Raw genomic sequence first — 21,736 nt, forward strand, 5'->3', positions numbered from 1 at the left:
ACCTTGCTTTGTGAATTCGGGCCACAATTTACATGTGCATGTTCAGATGTAATCTTGAAGTTTTAGTGCAAGATTATTATGAATATACTCATCATAACCAAGATTTTTGACAACCATTAATCAAATATCTCTTCTTAACAACCTCATCTCCATGTTGTTTCTCCTTGCAGTATATGTTCACAGATGTGGTCAACTCCCTGGTCACTACGACACAAAACTTTGGAAGTACCTTCAGTACCTTCACCGTCCCCTTCAAGCCAACGTCCATCTTCACTCATGCCGTCAACCCCGACATCGTCCTCGGAATGGATGAGAACGATGATTCCAGAAGGGTAAGCACTATTAGCTGACTCGATCAAAATACATAAACTGGGGGGGGGGGGGGGTGTTTTAATACAAAGACTAAAGATCAACTTCAAGGACTTCTGTTAACTATGGAAGGCCATTCATGCCACTGTTAGCTCTTTAACATTTTATACTTGCATTGGTCTCTAAAGAGACGTATAAATCGTGGTCACAAATCTACAGTGTTTACATTTTTTGATAGTTCATTATTGAAGGACAAATATTATCTAAAGATCATAATTGAGAGACCAATAGTGAGAGCAACCAGTGGCATGAATGGCCTGTCATAGTTAAGTCCAACTTAAACTTGATCTTAGTCTTTGTGAAACACCCCCCTGCTGTTATAACCCTTTCAGGATAAGATGTATTTTAAGGGCTAAATTGATCACTTGTTGTTCTTCAAATTGGCAACTATCATATTTTTCTTTTATGGCTAAATTGTTATGAGAAAGTTTAGTGTCTTTAAAAATGATATGAAACAAAAAATTAAAAAATGAAAAATACAATTAAATTTTGATTGAAAATAGCGGTCTTAAAACCCCTGAACTTGCAGAGTTCCAATGTTCAATGGTTTTGATGTAATACAGGATATAAAACGTATTGCTCATACGAAAGTCCATTAACTATAAGTTGTAGGATGTGGTTTTAAACTTTTAAGTATCTTTAATACTGTACTTTGTAGCTAGGGACTGTGGAGACAAACAAGTGGTTTTACCTGCAACATCATTTCCACTACCTTTTTCATACATGTATAAAAAGTTCTTCAGGAAACTGATTTGAGAGCAATCATTATTATTATCAGTCACATGAGATTGTGGCAGAGCTCGTTTTTTCTGGATATCAGTCAAGTCATAGTTGTTTTCATATTAGGTGGCAGGCTGCAATATCAAGGAAAATATAATAATATTCCGCTTTTATATATCGCCCAATACATTGATACAACGAAGTGCCTACATGTACAGATATACACTGTATGTACCCTGGAGTGATATATGTTCATTTGTATGTGCCGTCATAAACATAATCTTAAACAACATACAGAGCCTGTCCCTGCATGGCACCGTGTGTGTTTACCAACATTTAAACTTTTACAGTAGGGCCATTTACACTTGCAACCAAACGCGCCAAACCGGGGCCTGACCATGATCTTTCAGTGATGAAGTACATGTACGCCAAACCGCCAAAAATGCCAAGCCAGAAACATTCCAAGCCGGAGTGTGATTTTTTTCTTAATGTCCGCGTGATGTTTGGTATTATGTAAACGGTAGCAGCTGAAACATCGCGATGTTTTGCATGTGACCTTCAGCATTTCTCGATTGCATCCAATTTAATGGCAGGGCCTGGGTCAAAGGTCGGGAAGACCGCACATTCGCATTACCAACCAAAACACGCCATAACATCACTGAGCATTTCAGTCCGTGATGTTTCAGCGAAAGTGTAAGCGGCAGCGCAAAACATCGCGATCTTTTGAATGCACCTACATGTACATGTACATGTACTCCTCATCTACAATTAATGGCTTAAATTTATAAACCCGATGATTGATGTTTGTGGCTTGCTTTGTTATCTTTTCTCTCCTCAAATTAATTACCCTCGACAAAAGGGAGGAGAATTGGACTTTGAGTCCACTCACAGGAGATGATGGTCTTCAAAAGTTATGACACATGATAGCGCAGTACATGAACCTTTTTGAATTGTTTGATATGATATGGCTTAATTATCATATAAGGGGAAGTAGAGGAAATATAAACTTACAGTTGGACAATTCCCATAGTAATTTACTTCTATATATGTTTTTAGATGGGGGGAGGAGGAGGAGGGGCAGGAGTGGGCCTGGGGGGGGGGGGGGGGCGTAACTTGATATGACCATATACCATGTACATGTTTCGTTCTAATATTATCATCATTACGTTTTGCATTATTTTTATCCTAATGAATTTGTTAATAAAATTCACACATTGTTTCTCAGTCTGAGGTCTATGGTACTTTGCATGTCCGTGTAGGCGAAGATATGTGTGAATGGGATGATAAAATGCATTGTATAAATTCCCACACAGTTTATAAATGAACCTGAAAATAAAGAAATTGAGGAATTAAGTATATCGATGCTTTCATTTTTTCCATCAAAATCTGAGTCATTATATTTCATTGATTTTTTTCTTTATTTTTCTCCCTCCCTTGCAGCTTTATGTTTCGATGAACTTTGGAGGTACTTGGACTCTTATGGAGCAAGATGTGAAGAGCTTCAACTGGTAAGGTCAAAGGGCATTTAAAAATGATCAACAGACACTTTGTTTGAACAGTATTACTGTACTGTCAATCTGGGGTAAAATCCAATATCCAAATGTGTGATGATGCTATTAATCTATTGCTTTGCTCTATTAAGCATAGATAAAACTGCCTATAAAATGTACTTACAATTACCGGTATTACTCTTTATTAACGTAATTAAAGATTTTCGTAATAAAATGTAGGCTTGTGAAACCAGAATTATTTTGCATCTTAAAGGTAATACAAAGTTTTGGGAAATTTTGAAAATTTGGTGTATAGTGAATCTTTACAATTTTGATATATTTGGATGCCCCTGTGGATGTATTATGGGCTCTAAGAAAATTAATCCCTAAAACACTTCTGTTTTCGAAAAAAATTGAATATAAAAATTTACCGGTGCTCCTGGTAAATTTTGGTAAATTTCGAATAGCGCCTACGTCCGTACAATGGTAGCTGCGACCATGAAAATCTCAGAATATGTAGTTGTGATGTACATGTATAATTTCCAAACGGGAATAGCTAAACGGTCGAATTTAGTCAAAAAACATTGTTTCATAGCTAAATTGATATCTTGACCTTGAGAGGGAGCTATACAACTTAAAGAGTTTATTATTTATAATTTCATAACTTTGGACTCGATTTCAACCGGGACAACGATCAATGAATATCGTAGGAACGCATATGCTTTCAATATGTTAATTTGAACCAAATTCATGACCCCATACCAAAACTTTGTAATACCTTTAATCTTTCATGAATTGTAAATAAACAAAAGCAAATTTCAAGGCAGAGGAACTTTCATGAGTCACAAAAATTGAGTGTTGTATGACTAATAGTTTTACCTGTTCATGTACTTGTGATGCAATTATTCACTGTCATTTAGTTTTCGTGAGTCTTAATTACCTACAAAATTTGAGAATATTTCATGCCCACAAAATTATCAAGTTTTATAGACAGTACATTGTCAATAGTGTGGTACAAATTATATAAAGTATGTGATATAATTTTTTAACATCATTAATCATGCATTAAATCATCCAGTTATTTTGACAGTGTTTGCATTTTATTTGCCTGAGCATGCATTGCAATGTTCAATGAAAGCAAATGTTGTCATGAAATTTTATTAAATAGTGTTTTCTTTTTTCCCCCTTTTTTTAGGAGGGGGGGGGGGGGATTATATCACTTAAATTGCTCTTTGCTCCCATAATTGTTCTTTTTACGGATGTTGATAATGAGTACAATAAACTCGCTGTACTGATGTTTGCATGGATGGTTTGGATAGGTTCTTGCTTGAGACTACATTTATAACTTTGTGCGTGGTACCACATGGTACCACATTGTACCCGCTATATTCTTTTCCCAGGTTTTTAGCTGAGGGGTAGAACTGATTTTATCTGTGTACATAAAGGGAGGCTTATGGTCACCTTTATTCTTGAATTTGGCAATCTTGTTCCCTGTACCTTGTCCTTATAATAAAAAGTCATGTATCTGAAATCAAACTATATAAACACAAATTTGATATTGCCTTTTTATGTAGGAAAACAGATTTTTTAGCACCTCTCAACATGTTGCCAATTTACAGATTTTAAAGATTATTTTCCTTTATTGAATTACTAAAATAAAATGCAGGTTAATGCAACATAAATCCACAGTCAGTCTGGACCTTTATATTGCCACTTTAAGTACATGTAGGAATAACACATTTTTAAAACCTCTCAACATGTTACCAATTTACAGATTTTAAAGATTATTTTCATTCATTGAATTCCCAGAAATAAATGTGGGTTATGCTGCTAATGCAACATAAATCCAAACAGTCAGTGTGGAAAGTTGGAAGGTTTTTTTTTTTTTTTGTGTATTCAGAGTGGCAAAATGTGGGCAATAGCTGTGAAAGTGTTTATAGAGTGATGTAGGCTTTAAAATAATTGCAATTTTTTTTCAATTTCACTTTCTCCTTGTTCCAGGGGTGTTGAGCCATGGGATAGGACTGATACCATCTACGTGGAGAGGCTGGAAACTGACGGTACGAGCTCGGTCAGCAAGTCAGATGATTTCTTGACCCTCAACAGGCAGGTGATCATCTCGGGCATCAAAGACTTTGAAGTCAGGGATGACTATCTTTTCGCTACCCAGGTCAAGAGTGGAGTGGTAAGTACAGTGCATGTTATTCCCTGCATTGGGACTATATCTTTGATTGTGACGTTTATGGCTACAGCCATTGAGACCGATCATCTGACAACTCTTTTTTGTCAGGGTTCACAAGACCGACAGCCCACTGGACCAACAACCCTTTAGACCGACAATGTCAGTCCTGTAGGCCTACTAGCCACGTTTCAGAGGTTTCACTTGGTCTAGTGGCCTATCTGTCTTTTGGGCGGTTGTTGTGGGCGGTGTTTCTGGCTACAGCCAACGAGACCGATCATCTGACAACTCTTTTCAGGGTACATAGAACTGACAGCCCACTAGACCGACAGCCCTTTAGACCGATAATGCCGGTCTTGTGGGGCCTTGTAACAACTTTTTTTGAGGATTCACTAGACTGACAAAGTGACATCCCACAAGGCACCCATTTTGCTATTTTCCCCTTATGTATTTTGGGGTTTCATAAGTCTCTTGGGCTGGTGGTCTCATGGGCCGGCGGTCACATAGACCTTCTGGAGCTTTCCTCTTTTCTGTATTTTTCTTATGTTTTTCTTTGTTTTGTTGTTCTTGTGGACTGTTGGTATACCGTGTTTTGTGAATGATTAATCAATGTCGGTCTCATGGGCTGTCGGTCTACTGGAATAACCCTAGTACTTATTTGGTGCTAATTGGCCATAAGTAATCGATCATAACTCACTAAGATCTTCATAACAATTGCAACAAACAATCTCAAAAGTGGTAGGAGTTTTTGAGTTTGAGATTGATTTAATAGAGGACTTGCTATCAATCCGGTTCAATTGCTACTCTTTCTGTGACAGGGATCGGGGATGTTTATATCGGCTGTCAAAAAAGTTTCGTGACTACATGTAGGTTATTGTGTCGTCACAACTGTGTCAACACAATCTCTTTGCTGATCAAATGTATCATCCAATCCTTTATTATTATGCTGATTATATCATTAAAAAATCAAAGCTTAAACTTACCGCTGTGGGGCATGTTATCAGTTGATCTTATGTATATTAACAGTGAAATTTTGAAACCACCAATACATGTACATGTTCACTGTACATCAATAAAATATTGTATTATTTTTCAAACAAAGTTTATTTAATGAAAGCCTGCAATATGTACATGTTACCCTACATCTAAAAACATTTAACAGATGAAACCAACATCAAACAACAATAACAACACAAAAACAAAAGTTGGGATGTTTACAGCCTGTACATGTATGAATGCAAATAAATTGCATATTTTCCAACATGCTACAGTACATCATTTATGAAAGTGAAACAGGAAGAGAATCCAAAAAGTATGAAGTCATTATAAAACATTCTTGAATACATTGTACGTATCATATTTCATAAACTGCGCATGCATACAAATGGTGTGCAAAGTATACAAAGTGCTATTGCTAAACAGAAACTTGGAATGATGTGATTAATATTTTATAGCTTGGATGTCAACAAGGATGATTTATTGAAGTGCTTGGTTAAAGGGTGTGTTTAGTTTCTATACCGTAGATAAATGTAGAAACTACACAGTTTATTACAAGTGGATTCAATTACTAAACCCATTGTGCTCATTATACTTGCACTAGTCTTTTTATAAAGGGAACCATTAGTTCTGTTAATGATGGGGAATACACAGATCCCCTCAAACCAATTTCAATACTTCATTTTGTTTAGACTAAAATGGTATACCTTTGCTTCCGTAGATTATTTAATTGGTGATTGAAAGAGAGTGCAAGGGGAGAGAAGAGAGGTGAAGGAGAAAGGAAAAGAAAAATGAACTTGTAGGAGGTTACAAACAGTGGTATCAAAGATGGATAGATTTATAGAGGGAAGAAGAAGGAAGAAAGAAGGAAAGAAAGAAAGAAAGACAGAAAAAAAAGACAGAATGAAAGAAAGAAAAACAGAAAGAAGGAGGTATATTGACAGAAACAGAAACAAGAAAAGATGAAGAGAAAGAGAAAAAGAAAAAATCAACATGTACATGTAGAAGGTTAAACTTAAAAAGAGTGGTATCGAAGATGGATAGATTTATAGAGGGAAGAAGAAGGGAGAAAGAAGGAGAGAAAGAAAGAAAGACAGAAAAAAGGACAGAAAGAAAGACAGAGGTATATTGACAGAAACAGAAGAAGGAAAAGATGAAGAGAAAAAGAAAGCATGAACATGTACAGTGTAGGAGGTTAAATACGGTGGTATAAAAGATGAAAATATTTATAAGGGGAAGAAAGAAGGAGAGAAAGAAAGAAGACAGAAAGAAAAAAAGAGGTATATTGGCAGAAACAGAACAAGGAGAGATGAAGAGAAAAAGACAAAAACAAAAACAAAATAAATACAAAAATATCTCAAGTACTATTAAGGTAGCCTGAGGCAAAGGAAAGGAAACATTTTTGGCTGCAATTACCAAATCCTGGAAAGACTTCCTATATTTCCTGAGATGAAACTGCACCCGCCAAATATGTGCTTGAATACTGCCCATTACAATGATCATTAATATGTACATGTCTGTACATAGCAATTTTATGTCCACATTTGTGACCATTATTTTGCAGCGTCTCGTGCACATGCGCATACATACACATGTACATAAAATGGCGAACAATATAGTTTCGTCATGCCCATTTATAGGACTATTTATGTTAGCGCGGTCTGCCATGCAACCTACAGGTACCTTGATACCAAATCTAGTCAGTCGTGCCTGGTCGTTGACAATGTAATGATGATTTTGCAATATCATTTTGTAAAGAAATTTCCCCAACTGTTCACGGTTGGGTGGTCGTGCTCTAGAAAACGTACTACCAGTCGTCAACAGGCCTCGTGTGCTTGTGTGTTTTGTCGATGACGCCATGCACCCGCTCCATCGCACTGCAATCAACAGATGAACTGTGATATTGATTTCTCTCTGCCCTGCACCATTTTTAAGGCGCAACCATCAAGCTTTATTTATCTAGTCACAGTTGTTCACTCTCCAAGGTTATATTAGTACATGAACGGCCTATATATACAATGTACATGTACATGTACATGTTTATGTTTATGTACACTACAGATATGAAACCCTGAAGTTATTATGTTTTATATTCTTTTTGTACTGAAGATGAGACTAGCAAACAAAATATACACTCTACTTTGGCCCATTTAAAAGCTTTGTTATGGGCAACAGTTAATATTTTTTTGTTATCTTTTTTCATGAAATGATTGTGACAATATGTTCACTCTCCAAGGTTATATTAATATATGTAGGGCCTACAGTATAAACATGTATATTCATGTTTATGTACATTACAGATATGAAACCCTGAAATTATTATTTTTATATTCTTTTGTACTGAAGATAAGACTAGCAAACAAAATATACACTGTACTTTGGCCCATTTAAAAGCTTTGTTATGTTACTTATTGGCAACAGTTTATATTTTTTTCCTTATCTCTTTTCATAAAATGATTGTGACAATATGATTTATCCTTGACTGATAAAGTTTATATCTTCTTGCAACTGTATTGATCAATCTAAAGAGCTACCGTATATGTGTACATCAATAAAATTCTGAGAAGATTAAAACTTTATCTAGAGAGAGAGAGGGAGGTACATAAGGCAAAAATGTCACAATCATTTCATGAAAGTTTTCATTACAGTGGTCCGGTTACATGGACTAGGTTGTGAATTACGCTGTAGTATGTCAGTTGAATTATTTAAGAAGCATCTCAAAACACCCCTATTTACATTATACTTAACTGCATTACATTTTCTATCATATTTTCGTTGAGTTTTTAAACATTGTTTCATTTGTTTTGTAAAGTGCTTTGATCAGTTCTAAATTGGATTATAGCGCTATAAAAGAAATATTTTATTATTATTATCATTATTCCAAATTCATGGTCAACAGCGCATTAAAGGGACTTGGTAACATTGTTCAGATGAGAGATAGTGGTGCTAAGGTAGTGACTTCAATGCTAGATGTACAATTAAAGATAATCTGAAAATTTGAGTGAAAACGGACCATTATTCATGGTACAAATTGGGAAAAACTGATCCGATCGATTCCTTAATTCTTCCAACTATATTATTACAATTTAATTACATTTGAGTTGAATGGAAATCTCACAAAGCAATAAAATGGCTCTACATTCTATTCCAGACACTAAAATGTTGACAGATTTTTTATAGCCTGTTTTAATATATTTTTTTCATGGAAAAACCGTTGGGAAAATTCAAAAATGGTTGGGAGAATTTCGATTCAGAAGCGCCTCCCATCGACGCCCGTTCGAAAACCCGTTAAACTTTGTTAAAAATCTTCATATTGCGTGAATTAATTTCGGATTTGGGGCATCGTAGTTGGATAATCCATACATACACACATAATTTTATGTGTTTTGCATCCTGATTCAACAGATTTGTGAAATCAACCATCACAATGTTACTTTAAAGTACCTTTATTATTAAAGGACAGTGAGAGCATGAGAGAGTTCAACAATGAATGGGAGAATTATAAACATAATGTACTGTTTGCTTCCTCGTCACTTATTGACCGTTTGCTTCCTTGTATTGCGCAGTATCTGTTAAATCGTGCGTTGACGTAAACGGTCATTACAAATTTATAATGAGGAAATGCACGGCACAATAAACACACACTCCTTTTTAATGGTCCATGAAACCTGGTGATTTATGAAGCAGTAAACTACATGTACATAGTTCATTTTTGAATATTTTTATGATGATGTAATTAAAGTGTATTATTAAAGATCCTTCTGTATCTTGTTCACTTTCCATTTATTTACACATTAAAAAACGTGCAGCAGTTTGCCGCTCCATATTATCTGATCAGTCTTTTAGAGTGAATAACCATTATCAAGAAATTAATGGGAGCTTTCCAAGAATTACCACATCCTCTTCGAGTTCACACTACAGTTTGCTATTACAACAATTGATTCAGGCTTTATTTTTTGTCAAAATTAAAGGGTTAAGGTTCGAGAGTAGGTTTACCATGTACATATACATGTACTTACACTGTACATGTATACATGTATACTCAAGGCTTAGGGTAAATAGATATGTGTGTATTGTATGGTCCCGGATTGAAGTTGTAGGGCCTGTACGGAAAACACTTATTTAACTACTGAAACAAGACAAATAGAAGAAGACTATTATAAATAAATAAAATAGATAAAAGGAAGATGGTCCGATGGTTATCAGTTTCCATGTGCAGTTGGTCATAATTCGCTGTCACCAGACTTTGTGGAAGTGGGTGTACAAGTCTTGCACATACATGTACTGTAGCAAACCCGTAGTCCCATCAAGAAATACCCCCTAGTCTCTCAGAGAGTCTTCGGCGAGAGAAATGTTTAATAGATAATCATTTTTTCCATGAGGCAATAGGTGGAAAATACTGAGCATATCATGTACATTGTATTAATTTAAAGGCCTGTTGGTCATAAAACCAAAGGCTAATCCTGGTGATTGACAACACACAATATTGGGTTAACACCAGATTGGTGTCAAATTCCCCATGAGAGCCCACTACTATGTGTCTTTAAGACTTATGTTGCACATTGGTTTAATATCATAGGATGAAATATGCTCATATTTTGTGCGATACATGTATGTGTACAGTCTATACTGTATGTGTATGTACCCTTCGATCCTAGTGAAGGCCATTCAATAAATATATATACGAAGTGCAGGGCAAACTCAGAATTTCCAGAGTGATGTTATATATTTTGTCTAATGTACATACATGTACATGTATGTATGTTAACTGCAGGTGTGGCTTGATATGTACAATGTACATATACATGTATATGTATACCACCGGTATACGTAATCATGGCATTATATCAGGCCTGATAAAAACCCGATTTAAATCGGTTTCCCAATTTTTTTTATTTTTCCCGATTTTTTTTCTTCTTCCCGATTTAAAAAAAAAAAAATCCAGATTTTTTTTTTTTTTTTTTTTTTTTTTTTACCAATTTTTTTTTTCTTCCCTATTTTTATCCTGATTTTCCCGATTTCCCTTTTATTTTCTCTATTCTTCCCTATTTTGGCCTATTTTTTCCCAATTTTCTTACTCGAAAGGGGGAATGTTGTTGGAGGCCTTTTTTCCCCGCGAATCCTCTTCTTCTTTTTTTTATTCAAGGGGGACGTGGTTGAGGGGAAAACAAAAAACCTATTTTGTTTTTTAGTGCTCACTATCACCTCTGCATTATATAGGCAAATTAGTAATAGTACAGTTCTATGTTGGTTTGTATATTTTGTATAAGACCCGCAGAGTATGCAATATTTATGATAATAATTGCAAATTTGTATGGAATTATATGACACGCATTGCCTAGTGTAATAGGTAGAGGAGGTTCATGTATATTTGAAGCTGTGCGACTACCTGTAAAAAGCACACAATATGGCCTTCTGGCCCCAAACAGACAGCATACATGTACATGTACATGTATGTGATTAATGAGTTCCATTCTCTCAAACTTTCATTCTGAGCCAGAACCGCTCTTTGCCGGATGAGAGGTTTTATAGTGGTAAATGTGTTCAACTTCTACCAGTAAAATCATTTTTTATAATCTTTATAATTCCATAAGCGCATTACCGGTGCTCATTGTTAGAAAAGAGGCTTACAACATGTATAATAATGATTGCATCTTGTACCAGTAGAAAAACAAATTGTATATGATTTTTTTTGGTTTTGGGGTGAAATTCATTAAAAAGATGATTTTCCTGGTATCTGAATATACAGTTTACGGATGTTGTTACAAAATTAGGCGTCACCGCTACATACCCGCATGAACATGTCCATTGCCGCATGTACATTATTATGATGAATAGGAATATGTGCACAGCACTTCTTGCAGCCGGATTTGGCACCCTCTGACTATACATGTATATTGCTGTTCGCGCTGATTGATGTTTATATCCAATATTGGCTGTTCCCAGACGAGGGTGAAAAGTGCATGGATTTATGTTTGATCAACAGCCTGGCTTTCAATTCCATTTTAACCAGTAGCACTCAGTAGTAGCCGACATGAAGTGTAAAAGATGTGCCAGGAATTGCTATCAGAATCTATGTTCAGACTACTTACCGGTATAGACAGTGCTCATTTGAAACAAGTATTTCTTACCAAGATTTAAGAGGATACTATAAACCCCCTCCCCCCCCCCCAAAAAAAACAATCAGCTATTCGTACATGACATGCTCCTGCAACAATTGCTTTGCAGTCCATTTGCTGCACTAAACCCTTACCCTAAACCTAACCTAACCCTAAACCTAACCCGACCCTAAACCTAACCCTAAACCTAACCCTAAACCTAACTTCAGACTCAAGTGTAACCCTAATACCCTAGCCATATCATTTTGGACGAAATAAAGTGAGGAGCAATCTGTTGATTTGCTACACTATTAAACCAAATTCCTAATTTTATCCCTAGACCCAAAGCTATACATAACCCTAGTTCTAACCCCAACTCTAACCCTAAACCTAACCTCAAACTCAATGCTAACCCTAACCCTAGCCATATAATTTCTAAACAAAATATTAAAAGTCAAGAGCAATTTTCACCTAAGTTTCATAGATAGATCATCAAACCAGATAGAAGAATTTAATGTTGAGCTACACTGTATGTACTGTATGTGTATCTTTGAAACATTTTTATATGTACATGTCGGCCCTATGTATTGCAGTTTTTGCACCATTAAAAAAAAACATTACACAAGTACAAATACTATTTGAAACATGTATGAATGCACGTACACGGATTATGTATTTGCTTAGACTCTTTATTGCTTTCCACCCCTTTGTGCCATGCACTGCACGATGAAAAACATACTCTACATGTACATGTATGGTTAAAAATGATCTCATTTTCGAAATACCGGTAAACAAATAACCATTGTAGAGGGTCGATGCATTCTGGGCTGAAATCCAGAAAAACCCTGTTTATTTACTCTATCCTGTTTGTCTCATTTTGTTCATAACTAGGTTAATATTTACTTTTTAATGATGTAAATAGTAGAGTTGATGATGATGATGATTCACCGCATTTGTATGGCGCTATATATCTGTTTTAAAAAACATTCAAAGGCAGGAGCTCCTCCAATAAAGTCAGCATTTAAATGTCTGGAGGAAGATGTGAGTTTTGAGCGAAGCTTTGAAGTGGTCCAGATTGTCAATTTCGTGAATAGATGATGGGAGGGAATTCCACAGGCGAGGAGCAATAGAGGAACATCCTCTTGAGAGTTCATATGACAATTGTGCAGGGATCCATAGTTACCCTTTTTTGCCGGAAGGGAGTATGGATGTACATTTTTAGAGTTTGGATGAATGCTCAGCCCTTTGTAAAAAATGCTGCCTTTTTGAGGGTCTGGACTATTTAAAGGTTTTGGGCGCCCATGTGTCCCAGGTCACCATGCATGCAGGTGCCTGTTAATAGTGTCAAGCCCTGCAATTGTGCATCATATTGTAGCTTTCAACTTAATGCGTACTTTAAACAAAGGCAAAAGACAATAAATTATACAAGCAAGTAAGCAAATAACTTCAATAACAACAACAAAACAAAAGTATCAAAAAATCTAGAAGAATAAGAAATTGAATTGAAAAAAGCCTGATCAAAGCCATTATCCATTAGCATGTATGTACAGTACAATGATGATTATGAATCGAACAGGTGCACATGAGCTGTTTGCTTTAATACATATACAGTATGTACGTGTGAAATTGTGAATGTATGGCTTGGACGTGTCACATGAATGTGTATCGTGCTTGGGGTTTATCGAACAATACATGCATTCATTTATGGGCTAAATAACATAACAGCAACCTAGCAACCATGTATACGTACATGTACATGTACATGTACATGTGCATACAGTATGCATTATAGTGCAACATGTACTCGCTGTTACTATCACTGTTTGTTCGTGTCAATTTAGGAATACTTGTGATGCGCATCGTGGCATTATTATGATTGAATAATTAATGACGTTTTTGGTGATAATCATCACTTCATAGCGTGGCTGACCGCAGTTATTCAGACAGTATTGTTTTGATAGTCCTATAAAGGGTGATCATTATTCATTAATTAGGCTGATTTTTAAAGCAAAGATCAGAAATTTGGACTATTATTTAAACATATTTGTGGAAACATTTGTCAAAATATGTTCAAATAATTGAAATTTCTCCCAGGAAGCATTACGGTACATTAAAAAAAAAAATTTTTAGACTAGTTTTGTAATGTAATCAATTTTAATGCATACATTTTTATTAAGTGCCATGTTACAAATTATTTCACTCACCTGTTACACATAATTGTATTTCACCAGTCAGAATGCAAATTACATCATTAACTGTTGCTAGGTAGGGCAAACACTATGGCTTGTCCTACCTAGCAACAAGGAATATATGCAATTTGTATTCTGACTATAGAAATACAATTTTTTGTAACAGGTGAATAAAATAATGTGTAACTAGGCACTAAAGAAAGATTTTACGCATTAAAAGTTAATACATTTATATGAAAATGGTCTATTAGGAGAATTACAGTATTTCAATCAGGAAAGTGCACTGTATGATAATGAGGCATTAGGTTGGAGCAGCCAAAAAATGTTTGTTCCACCTAGCAACACAACTACCGGTAGACATTATTAATGTATGGAGTGTGCATACTGAGTTTTGAAATTTTTTACAATTAACAGTACATGTAGTGCAGGTGTTAGGCAAAGTATAAATTCAGATACATTAAAAAGTAAAAAAAAATATAAAAATAAACTGCTCAAAAAATACCCCTTGCATCTACACATTTGAACAGAGAGAAAATTCATGTTGATTTCACAAAACACATGTGATGTACTTTTGTTATGATTAGGAAGATTTATGTACTTCTGTCATCAAGCAAATATGTGTCAATTTTGATGTAAAACAAGAATGGTCTTTACTTTCAAAATACCACTCTACATGCAGTATACTGAACCTTAATGTTCATACACATGCCCCTCGCATATAAAAACAACAATAATGGAGAAAATATATATTAAATGTAAGTTTCTGAAAATGCATACTTCTCAGTGTCAACAATTTAAGTACTGTACATGTACATGTACACTTCTGGAATATGGACTCTGCATCAGTGATTCCTTATCTTGGAATGCATTTGATATCCTGTTTATCTGTTTTAATTGGAGTGATAACTGTGATTTGATCGCATGCTTTGTGATAAACCTCCATACATGTATATACAGTACTTGTGTGGCTGGCATGACGTAAACAGTCTAACAGTCTTTACAACCTGAATGCATTTGAAAACAGGGAACAAAACAGAACGGAAAACTGAAGAAATATTAAAAGAAAATGAGGAAACAAAACTGGAAATTATAAACCAGTAAACAGAAAATACGGGAAGACCCAAAACAGAAAGCAGAATCAAATAATAGAAAACAGATATTGTAAAAAAGAAGAATAAAAATCCCCATGCATGTAAAGAGATTTACCGTATTGATAACAATTTATGCCAACTGAAAGAGCAAAAGGCCTGCTTGCTCATCCTTTGACCCACTCTTGTGTCACCTCACAAAATATATTTTAAACGTGACTTAATTTGCCTGTTATTGCCTTAGTTATATTAGTTATGAACTTTGTTATGAATTTTGTTATATACTGTATAGTATACTTTGTGAGAATGTCAAACCACATTTGTATGTATTATAATTTATTGCCAATGTAAATTGTTCATAATTCAGCCATCTGGCTGCGAAGTGCAATTAATAAAACCTTTCAATCTCAATCTAAAAAACTGAAAGTTCATGAATTATGTCATACTATCTTTGGATGCTGATGAAAACTGGAAATTGTGAGTGCTTGAATCAAATTGAATTGATTGCAACTTGCAAGAGGAATTCGCCAGAGTTGCGAGCGTTGCAAATGTTGCAAGAGTTGCGAGAGGAATTTGCCTTGTTTCCGGTCCATTGACTTTCTTCCATCTGTCTGACAAACTCAGACAAAAATGGCTACATTGTGTCAACCAATATTATGTCAGCCCTCCATATGTTTTTGTGTCCTTAGAAATCCGGTAAAATTAACTTGTTATCATTGTATTATTACCAATAGTAAACCTTTCATTTTTCGTCTTTCTTTTTTCATCCTGACAGGAAGATGAACTAGAGCTTTTGGTCTCCCATGATAGGGGAGCATTCAAGATGGCTGAATTTCCTTTCGATGTTCCTAAAAGGGTAAGTTTAGAGATAAAGTTGAGTTTTAGGCCCCATTTCACAAAGCCTTTTTTCAATGACAAATGACAAATGACAAAAATGATAAATCTGCTGATAACCAATTATAAGCAAGGATTTCACTAGCTTATAACAAAAACTGCCATTTTTAACTGGTGACAAGTTTTGTGAAATGGGGCCCTGGTCATGCCATTGCATTGGGAAAGAAACGGTGTGGAATCAATCAGAAAAAGTTGATCATGTAGCATACAGGGTTGTATATTACTATTGGTGTTTCATGCAAGGTTCTGGAATCATAATTGTTAACAGGCTTATTATTAAGGTGTTTGTAATTTTTGTTTACCTTTCGAGCGTGGTGCAGTTATAACTATTAGTTTGTTATGTAATGGTGCAGGTTTTGGTTACTAAAATTCAGTTTGACCAAAACTGTCCTATCAATACCAAAACAACATCTATCCGTTTAAAATTTAAAAGAATCATTGGCAAAGTAGCTATAAAAAAAACCCTCAGATTACTCTCCCATCCTTCACGATTTCTACATTAATAACTTGAGATCATGCGTTCTTCCCTCAGGATTTCTACATTGCCGATGCGTCCGAGGAACAGGTCTTTGTGTGTGTCCATCATCAGGACCTGCAGACCAATCTCTACATCTCAGAGGCCAAGGGCGTCGTCTTCTCCCTCTCTCTCATGAACATCTCCTACTATAACCCGGAGGGAGCTGGCAAAGATTCTTGGCTAAGGTAAGGCTTCTTAGAACTGGGGGGTGTTTCACAAAGACTAAGATCGACCTTAAGTTGGACTTAACTATGGCAGGCCATTCATGCCACTGGTTGCTCTCGTCATTGTTTTCTTAATTATGATCTTTAGAGAATATTTTTCCTTCAATAATGAATTATCCAAAAATGTAAATTCTGTAGATTTGTGACCATGATTTGTACGTCCCTTGATAGACCAATGCCCGTAAATGGTGAGAGAAAATTGTGGCATTAATTGCCTGCCATAGTTAAGTTCAACTTAAAGTCGATCTTAGTCTTTGTAAAACACCCTCCTGGTTCTGTATTGAATTCAATACTTATGTCAGAAATATGAACATTTAATGGCTTATATTTATATATCATTGTTGGTCAAACCGTTTTTTAGCGTCAAGTAACGCCTGGCTGAAATAATCCCCAGGTAGTGGAGATTGTGCACACAGTGTATACGGGCAAGCATCCAATGACCGGAGTTATAATATATCTGTAAAGCGCTTTATTTGAGAGACGTCCAAGATGTATTAAGCGCTTTATAAAAGCTGAATATTATATTATTATCATTGTTTTTTAATCTTTGTTCCAGTCGCTATGTCGATGAGCCGTTTGCTGACTTCCACAAAGTGGACGGACTGCGCGGCATCTACGCAGCCAACGTGCTCCTGAACACAGATGCATCGTCGTCTTATACTGCAGAGAACATGGCTACCTATGGATCCTTTGACAAGGGCGGAGAATGGTTCCTGGTGCCTGCCCCTGAAAATGATGCAGATGGCAACCCGTACGGCTGTCGCTATAATGTAAGTCTCTCATCCAGTTATATGTTGTTCAATCCATCATCCCATCCTTCCGCCCATCTATCCAGCTATCAACTGATAGAAATCGGTCAATCAAACATATAGATATGTTGATGAATGAAGGAATGAATGAATGAATAAATGAATGAATGAGTAAAGGAATCTGTATGAGTTAATGAATAAATGAATTAATTAATCAATGGATGAATGAATGAATAAATGAATAAAGGAATCAGCGTGTGAATGAATGATGAATGAATGAATGAATAAAGGAATCAGTAAGTTAATGAATGATGAATGAATGAATAAATGAATAAAGGAATCAGTGTGTGAATGAATAAATGAATAAATGAATCAGTGTGTAAATGAATGAACGAATGAATGAATAAATGAATAAAGGAATCAGTGTGTGAATGAATGAATGAATGAATGAATAAATGAATAAATGAATGAATAAAGGAATCAGTGTGTGAATGAATGAATGAATGAATAAATGAATAAAGGAATCAGTGTGTGAATGAATGAATGAATGAATAAAGGAATCAGTGAGTTAACGAATGATGAATGAATGAATAAATGAATAAAGGAATCAGTGTGTGAATGAATGATGAATGAATGAATGAATAAATGAATGAATAAATGAATCAGTGAGTTAATGAATGAATGAATGAATGAGCAAAGGAATCAGTGAGTTAATGAATGAATGAATTAATAAACGGATGAATGAGTTAAGGAATTTAGATGAAGGAGCAAATAACAGGTTGAATCAATCAATCAATCAGCCCAAAACTCAATCAGTAAGTATTTAAATAAATAATTTAGTCAATTGATCGATCAGCCATCAATTCAAATTTCCCTTATCTTCCAGCCCAAAGAGGGAGAATGCTCGCTGCATCTCTCACAGAAGTTCAGTCAGTCGGCCCCAGGCTCTCGTACCATTCCCATCCTCTCCAAGGCCTCCGCTCCTGGTCTCATCCTGGCCACCGGTAAGGTCGGCAAGACCCTGCTTGGAAACGAGACCATGGGATTCAACGTCTACCTCTCAGCTACGGCTGGGGCATCGTGGTATGAGGTCAGTTAATCTTCATTAATTCAAAATAGATTCAAACCTGCTTTAGTGACCACCTGTCTACAAAGACCACATTTTTGTTTCCCTTGAAAATGGTTTATCATTGAAACATGTACAAAAGGAACCTGTCTACAAAGACCACCCGTCTACTAAGACCACTTTTTGTGTTTCCCTTGGGCGGTCACTATAGACAGGTTTGACTGTATACCTGTCTTGTGTTTATTGAAAAATTGACTTGGATCAAGCTAAAATTTAATTTGGGTAATTTTTGCATTTTGAGAGAAACTGCCATATTTACCAAGGTGTGATAAATGGGTGGCTGATACAACCAATTTCAGTTATTTCATGATGCTTTTCTATGTTTGTTGTAGGTGTTGCGTGGTAATCATTTCTTTGCTTTTGGAGACCACGGTGGTGTGGCGACTGCAGTGGAACAGAGAGGAGATACAAATGCAGTCAAGTAAGTTGTTATTCCATCATTTGGTCAGTCAGTCAGTCAGTCATTTATTCAAACAACTAAGCCATCTATCAATCAGATTTTAATTTGTTAGTCAAATATTAAGTTACCGTTAATCTCCGTGTATAAGACGCACCCTATTCTTAAGACAAAAACAAAACAAAAAACAAAACAACAACTCTTGTCCCTTCAAATTAGGAACGTTGGTTATCTTCAAATAGTAGATCCTATTCTTTGATCACATTATGTTATTTATGTTGAGACCCAGAGATGGTAAAAAAAGCACTAAAAAGTAGCATTTTGAGGACTCAAAGTATCCTGTACCTGTTTATAAGATGCACTCCTGACTTTCAAATTTCTCTGGCGGAAAAAAGTGCGCCTTATACACAGAGATTTACGGTAGTCAGCCTAATCAGCCAATCACCCATTCAACAAATCACTTATTGAATTAATCAATCAAACAATCAATCAATCAATCAATCAATCAGTCAATCATGCAATCAATTTATCCATCCATCCATAAATCAATCAATCAATCAATCAATCATGCAATCAATTCATCCATCCACCCATCAATAATCAATCAATCAATCATGCAATCAATTCATCAATCAATCAATCAAGCAACCAATCAATCAGTCATGCAATCAATTCATCAATCAATCAATTAATCAAGCAATCAATCAATCAATCATGCAATCAATTTATCAATCAATCAATCAAGCAATCAATCAAGCAATCAATCAATCATGCAATCAATTCACCAATCAATCAGTTAATCAATCAATCAATCAATCGTGCAATCCATTCATCCATCCATCAATCCATCAATCAATCAATCAATCAATCATGCAATCAATTCATCCATCCATCCATCGGCATCCAGCATCAATCAATCAGTCAATAGCAATAGTCAAGAGCCGAGGATTGAAATGGGTGATACAAATTTTGCAAAAATGTTTTTGAGTTTCTGATGGTATAAATCTATTAGCAAATAAACATTTACTTTACTTGTATTAAAGAGAGCTGTTGCTGAGCTAGCGCCATGAGCGTCCCTAGAGGGTGTGTGAGCTCTATAAGTTCACACTACTATTATTATTATTAGTAGTATTATTATTATTAAATCAAACAACCAATCAATCATATATTCATCCATCTATCCATCCATCCATCCATCTATCCATCATTCCTTTCTTCCATCCTTCCATCCATTAATCAATCAATCAATCAGTAAATCAGTCAATTAATGAATTAATCTTTTAGTGATGTCAATCTGTCAGTCTGTCAGTTAGTGATTCAATCAAATCCAATCAAATCATCCTTTCTTTCAACCTCTCTGTAATACAGGTACAGCGTGAATGAGGGGGAGACCTGGCATTCAGAGATGTTCTCAGAATCCAAGATCTATGTGTATGGATTGATGACAGAGCCTGGAGAAAAGTCACTCGTCTTCACCGTCTTTGGTTCAGAGACTGCCACCCACTCCTGGCTCATTGTCCAGATCAACTTCAGACCTGTCTTTTGTGAGTGAGAACTTCCTTTTCTTCATGGATTTTAACTCATAGCCTGCCATAAGGCTGCATGCACGTTACCGTTCTAGTGCTTTGTACATGCGAGTGAGCCATTGCTTCGCTGCCTTGTGCATGCTCGCACTCATTCGTAATAGCAGTTATTGTTCATGCTCATTGGACTGTGCTGTGTGTTTCGAACGTGTTATTCATTGAACCATCGCGTTAATCAGATTATCTCAAAATAAACTTGGCACGGGGGGGATTTGGGGCTTGGCACAATGGGGATTAGCCCTGTGGCATGAAAAGAGTTTAAGATGTTCATGCGTAGGTACATAGTCGATCGTGAAGTAGGCAACTTGACAATCACTCCCGATCACTACATAACACTGAGCCAATGGGTATTACGCTCCCGTGCGTACATCCGTGTGCTGCCAACTTTAAACTAATATCAAGGATCCACACCAACCTTTTTTTTCTTCATCCAAGAGATCAGGATCAACATTTTAAAGATTTGTATGCATAGGCCCCATTTTGGGGATGCAGAGTTCAAATTTTGCAGCCCATATGCCCCCAACCCGGTTTCGTATTTAGCCAATCCCCTTGCGATCAATCCCCTTTATTGGTTACATTTTTATCTTTTTAATTTGTTTTCTTTCTTGTCAATGATTGTTATTGTTGATTGCACAGTGATTCATGAATTGTTAAACCTCATCATTTTATTATTGTTACCATTTCTGTAAAGTCACATGGATTGGAAAAGAACACATGCGGGTTACATTTATTTAGTTCATCTTTTTCTTTCCTGGCATCCATGTGAATCTTTTCCAAATGTACTCTTGTTTTGTATTTTATGATTTTCTTAGTTTTTGCTGAATAAATAATAATAATAATAATTTTTCTTTGAATTTTTTCTGAATAGCTACGAACTGCGGTGATGATGACTACAAGCAATGGTATCCTGGAGAAGAATTCCCTGAGCACAGCTGTCTCTTGGGTAGGAAGACCATCTACGAGAGAAGGCGTGTCCACTCCGACTGCTTCAATGGACGAGACTACGATAGACCCATCTCCTCCATCAATTGCACGTGTGATCGAGATGATTTTGAATGGTAAGTTGACGTCAGCCATCTTTAATTTGGAGGGGGGTAGAAACTATGAGATGAAACGT

General features: G+C 35.8%; 1 protein-coding gene across 4 annotated transcripts in view; it reads left to right on the forward strand.

Annotated features, from left to right (window-relative positions):
* Positions 1-21,736, forward strand: part of LOC582560 (sortilin-related receptor) — a 105,828-nt gene that overhangs the window by 25,538 nt on the left and 58,554 nt on the right. For all 4 annotated transcript variants that reach the window (XM_030977748.1, XM_030977751.1, XM_030977750.1 and 1 more), the window contains exons 3-12: positions 171-332; positions 2,530-2,597; positions 4,581-4,764; positions 15,905-15,985; positions 16,556-16,725; positions 17,321-17,534; positions 18,400-18,603; positions 18,972-19,060; positions 20,405-20,580; positions 21,488-21,677. In XM_030977748.1, coding sequence (XP_030833608.1) covers positions 174-332; positions 2,530-2,597; positions 4,581-4,764; positions 15,905-15,985; positions 16,556-16,725; positions 17,321-17,534; positions 18,400-18,603; positions 18,972-19,060; positions 20,405-20,580; positions 21,488-21,677 — 1,535 coding nt within the window. In that variant the 5' untranslated portion in view covers positions 171-173. The remainder of the gene's footprint in view (positions 1-170; positions 333-2,529; positions 2,598-4,580; positions 4,765-15,904; positions 15,986-16,555; positions 16,726-17,320; positions 17,535-18,399; positions 18,604-18,971; positions 19,061-20,404; positions 20,581-21,487; positions 21,678-21,736) is intronic.

This window comes from Strongylocentrotus purpuratus, unplaced genomic scaffold (genome assembly GCF_000002235.5).
Source record: "Strongylocentrotus purpuratus isolate Spur 01 unplaced genomic scaffold, Spur_5.0 spur5_scaffold_1, whole genome shotgun sequence".
Taxonomy (NCBI): Eukaryota; Metazoa; Echinodermata; class Echinoidea; order Camarodonta; family Strongylocentrotidae; genus Strongylocentrotus; species Strongylocentrotus purpuratus.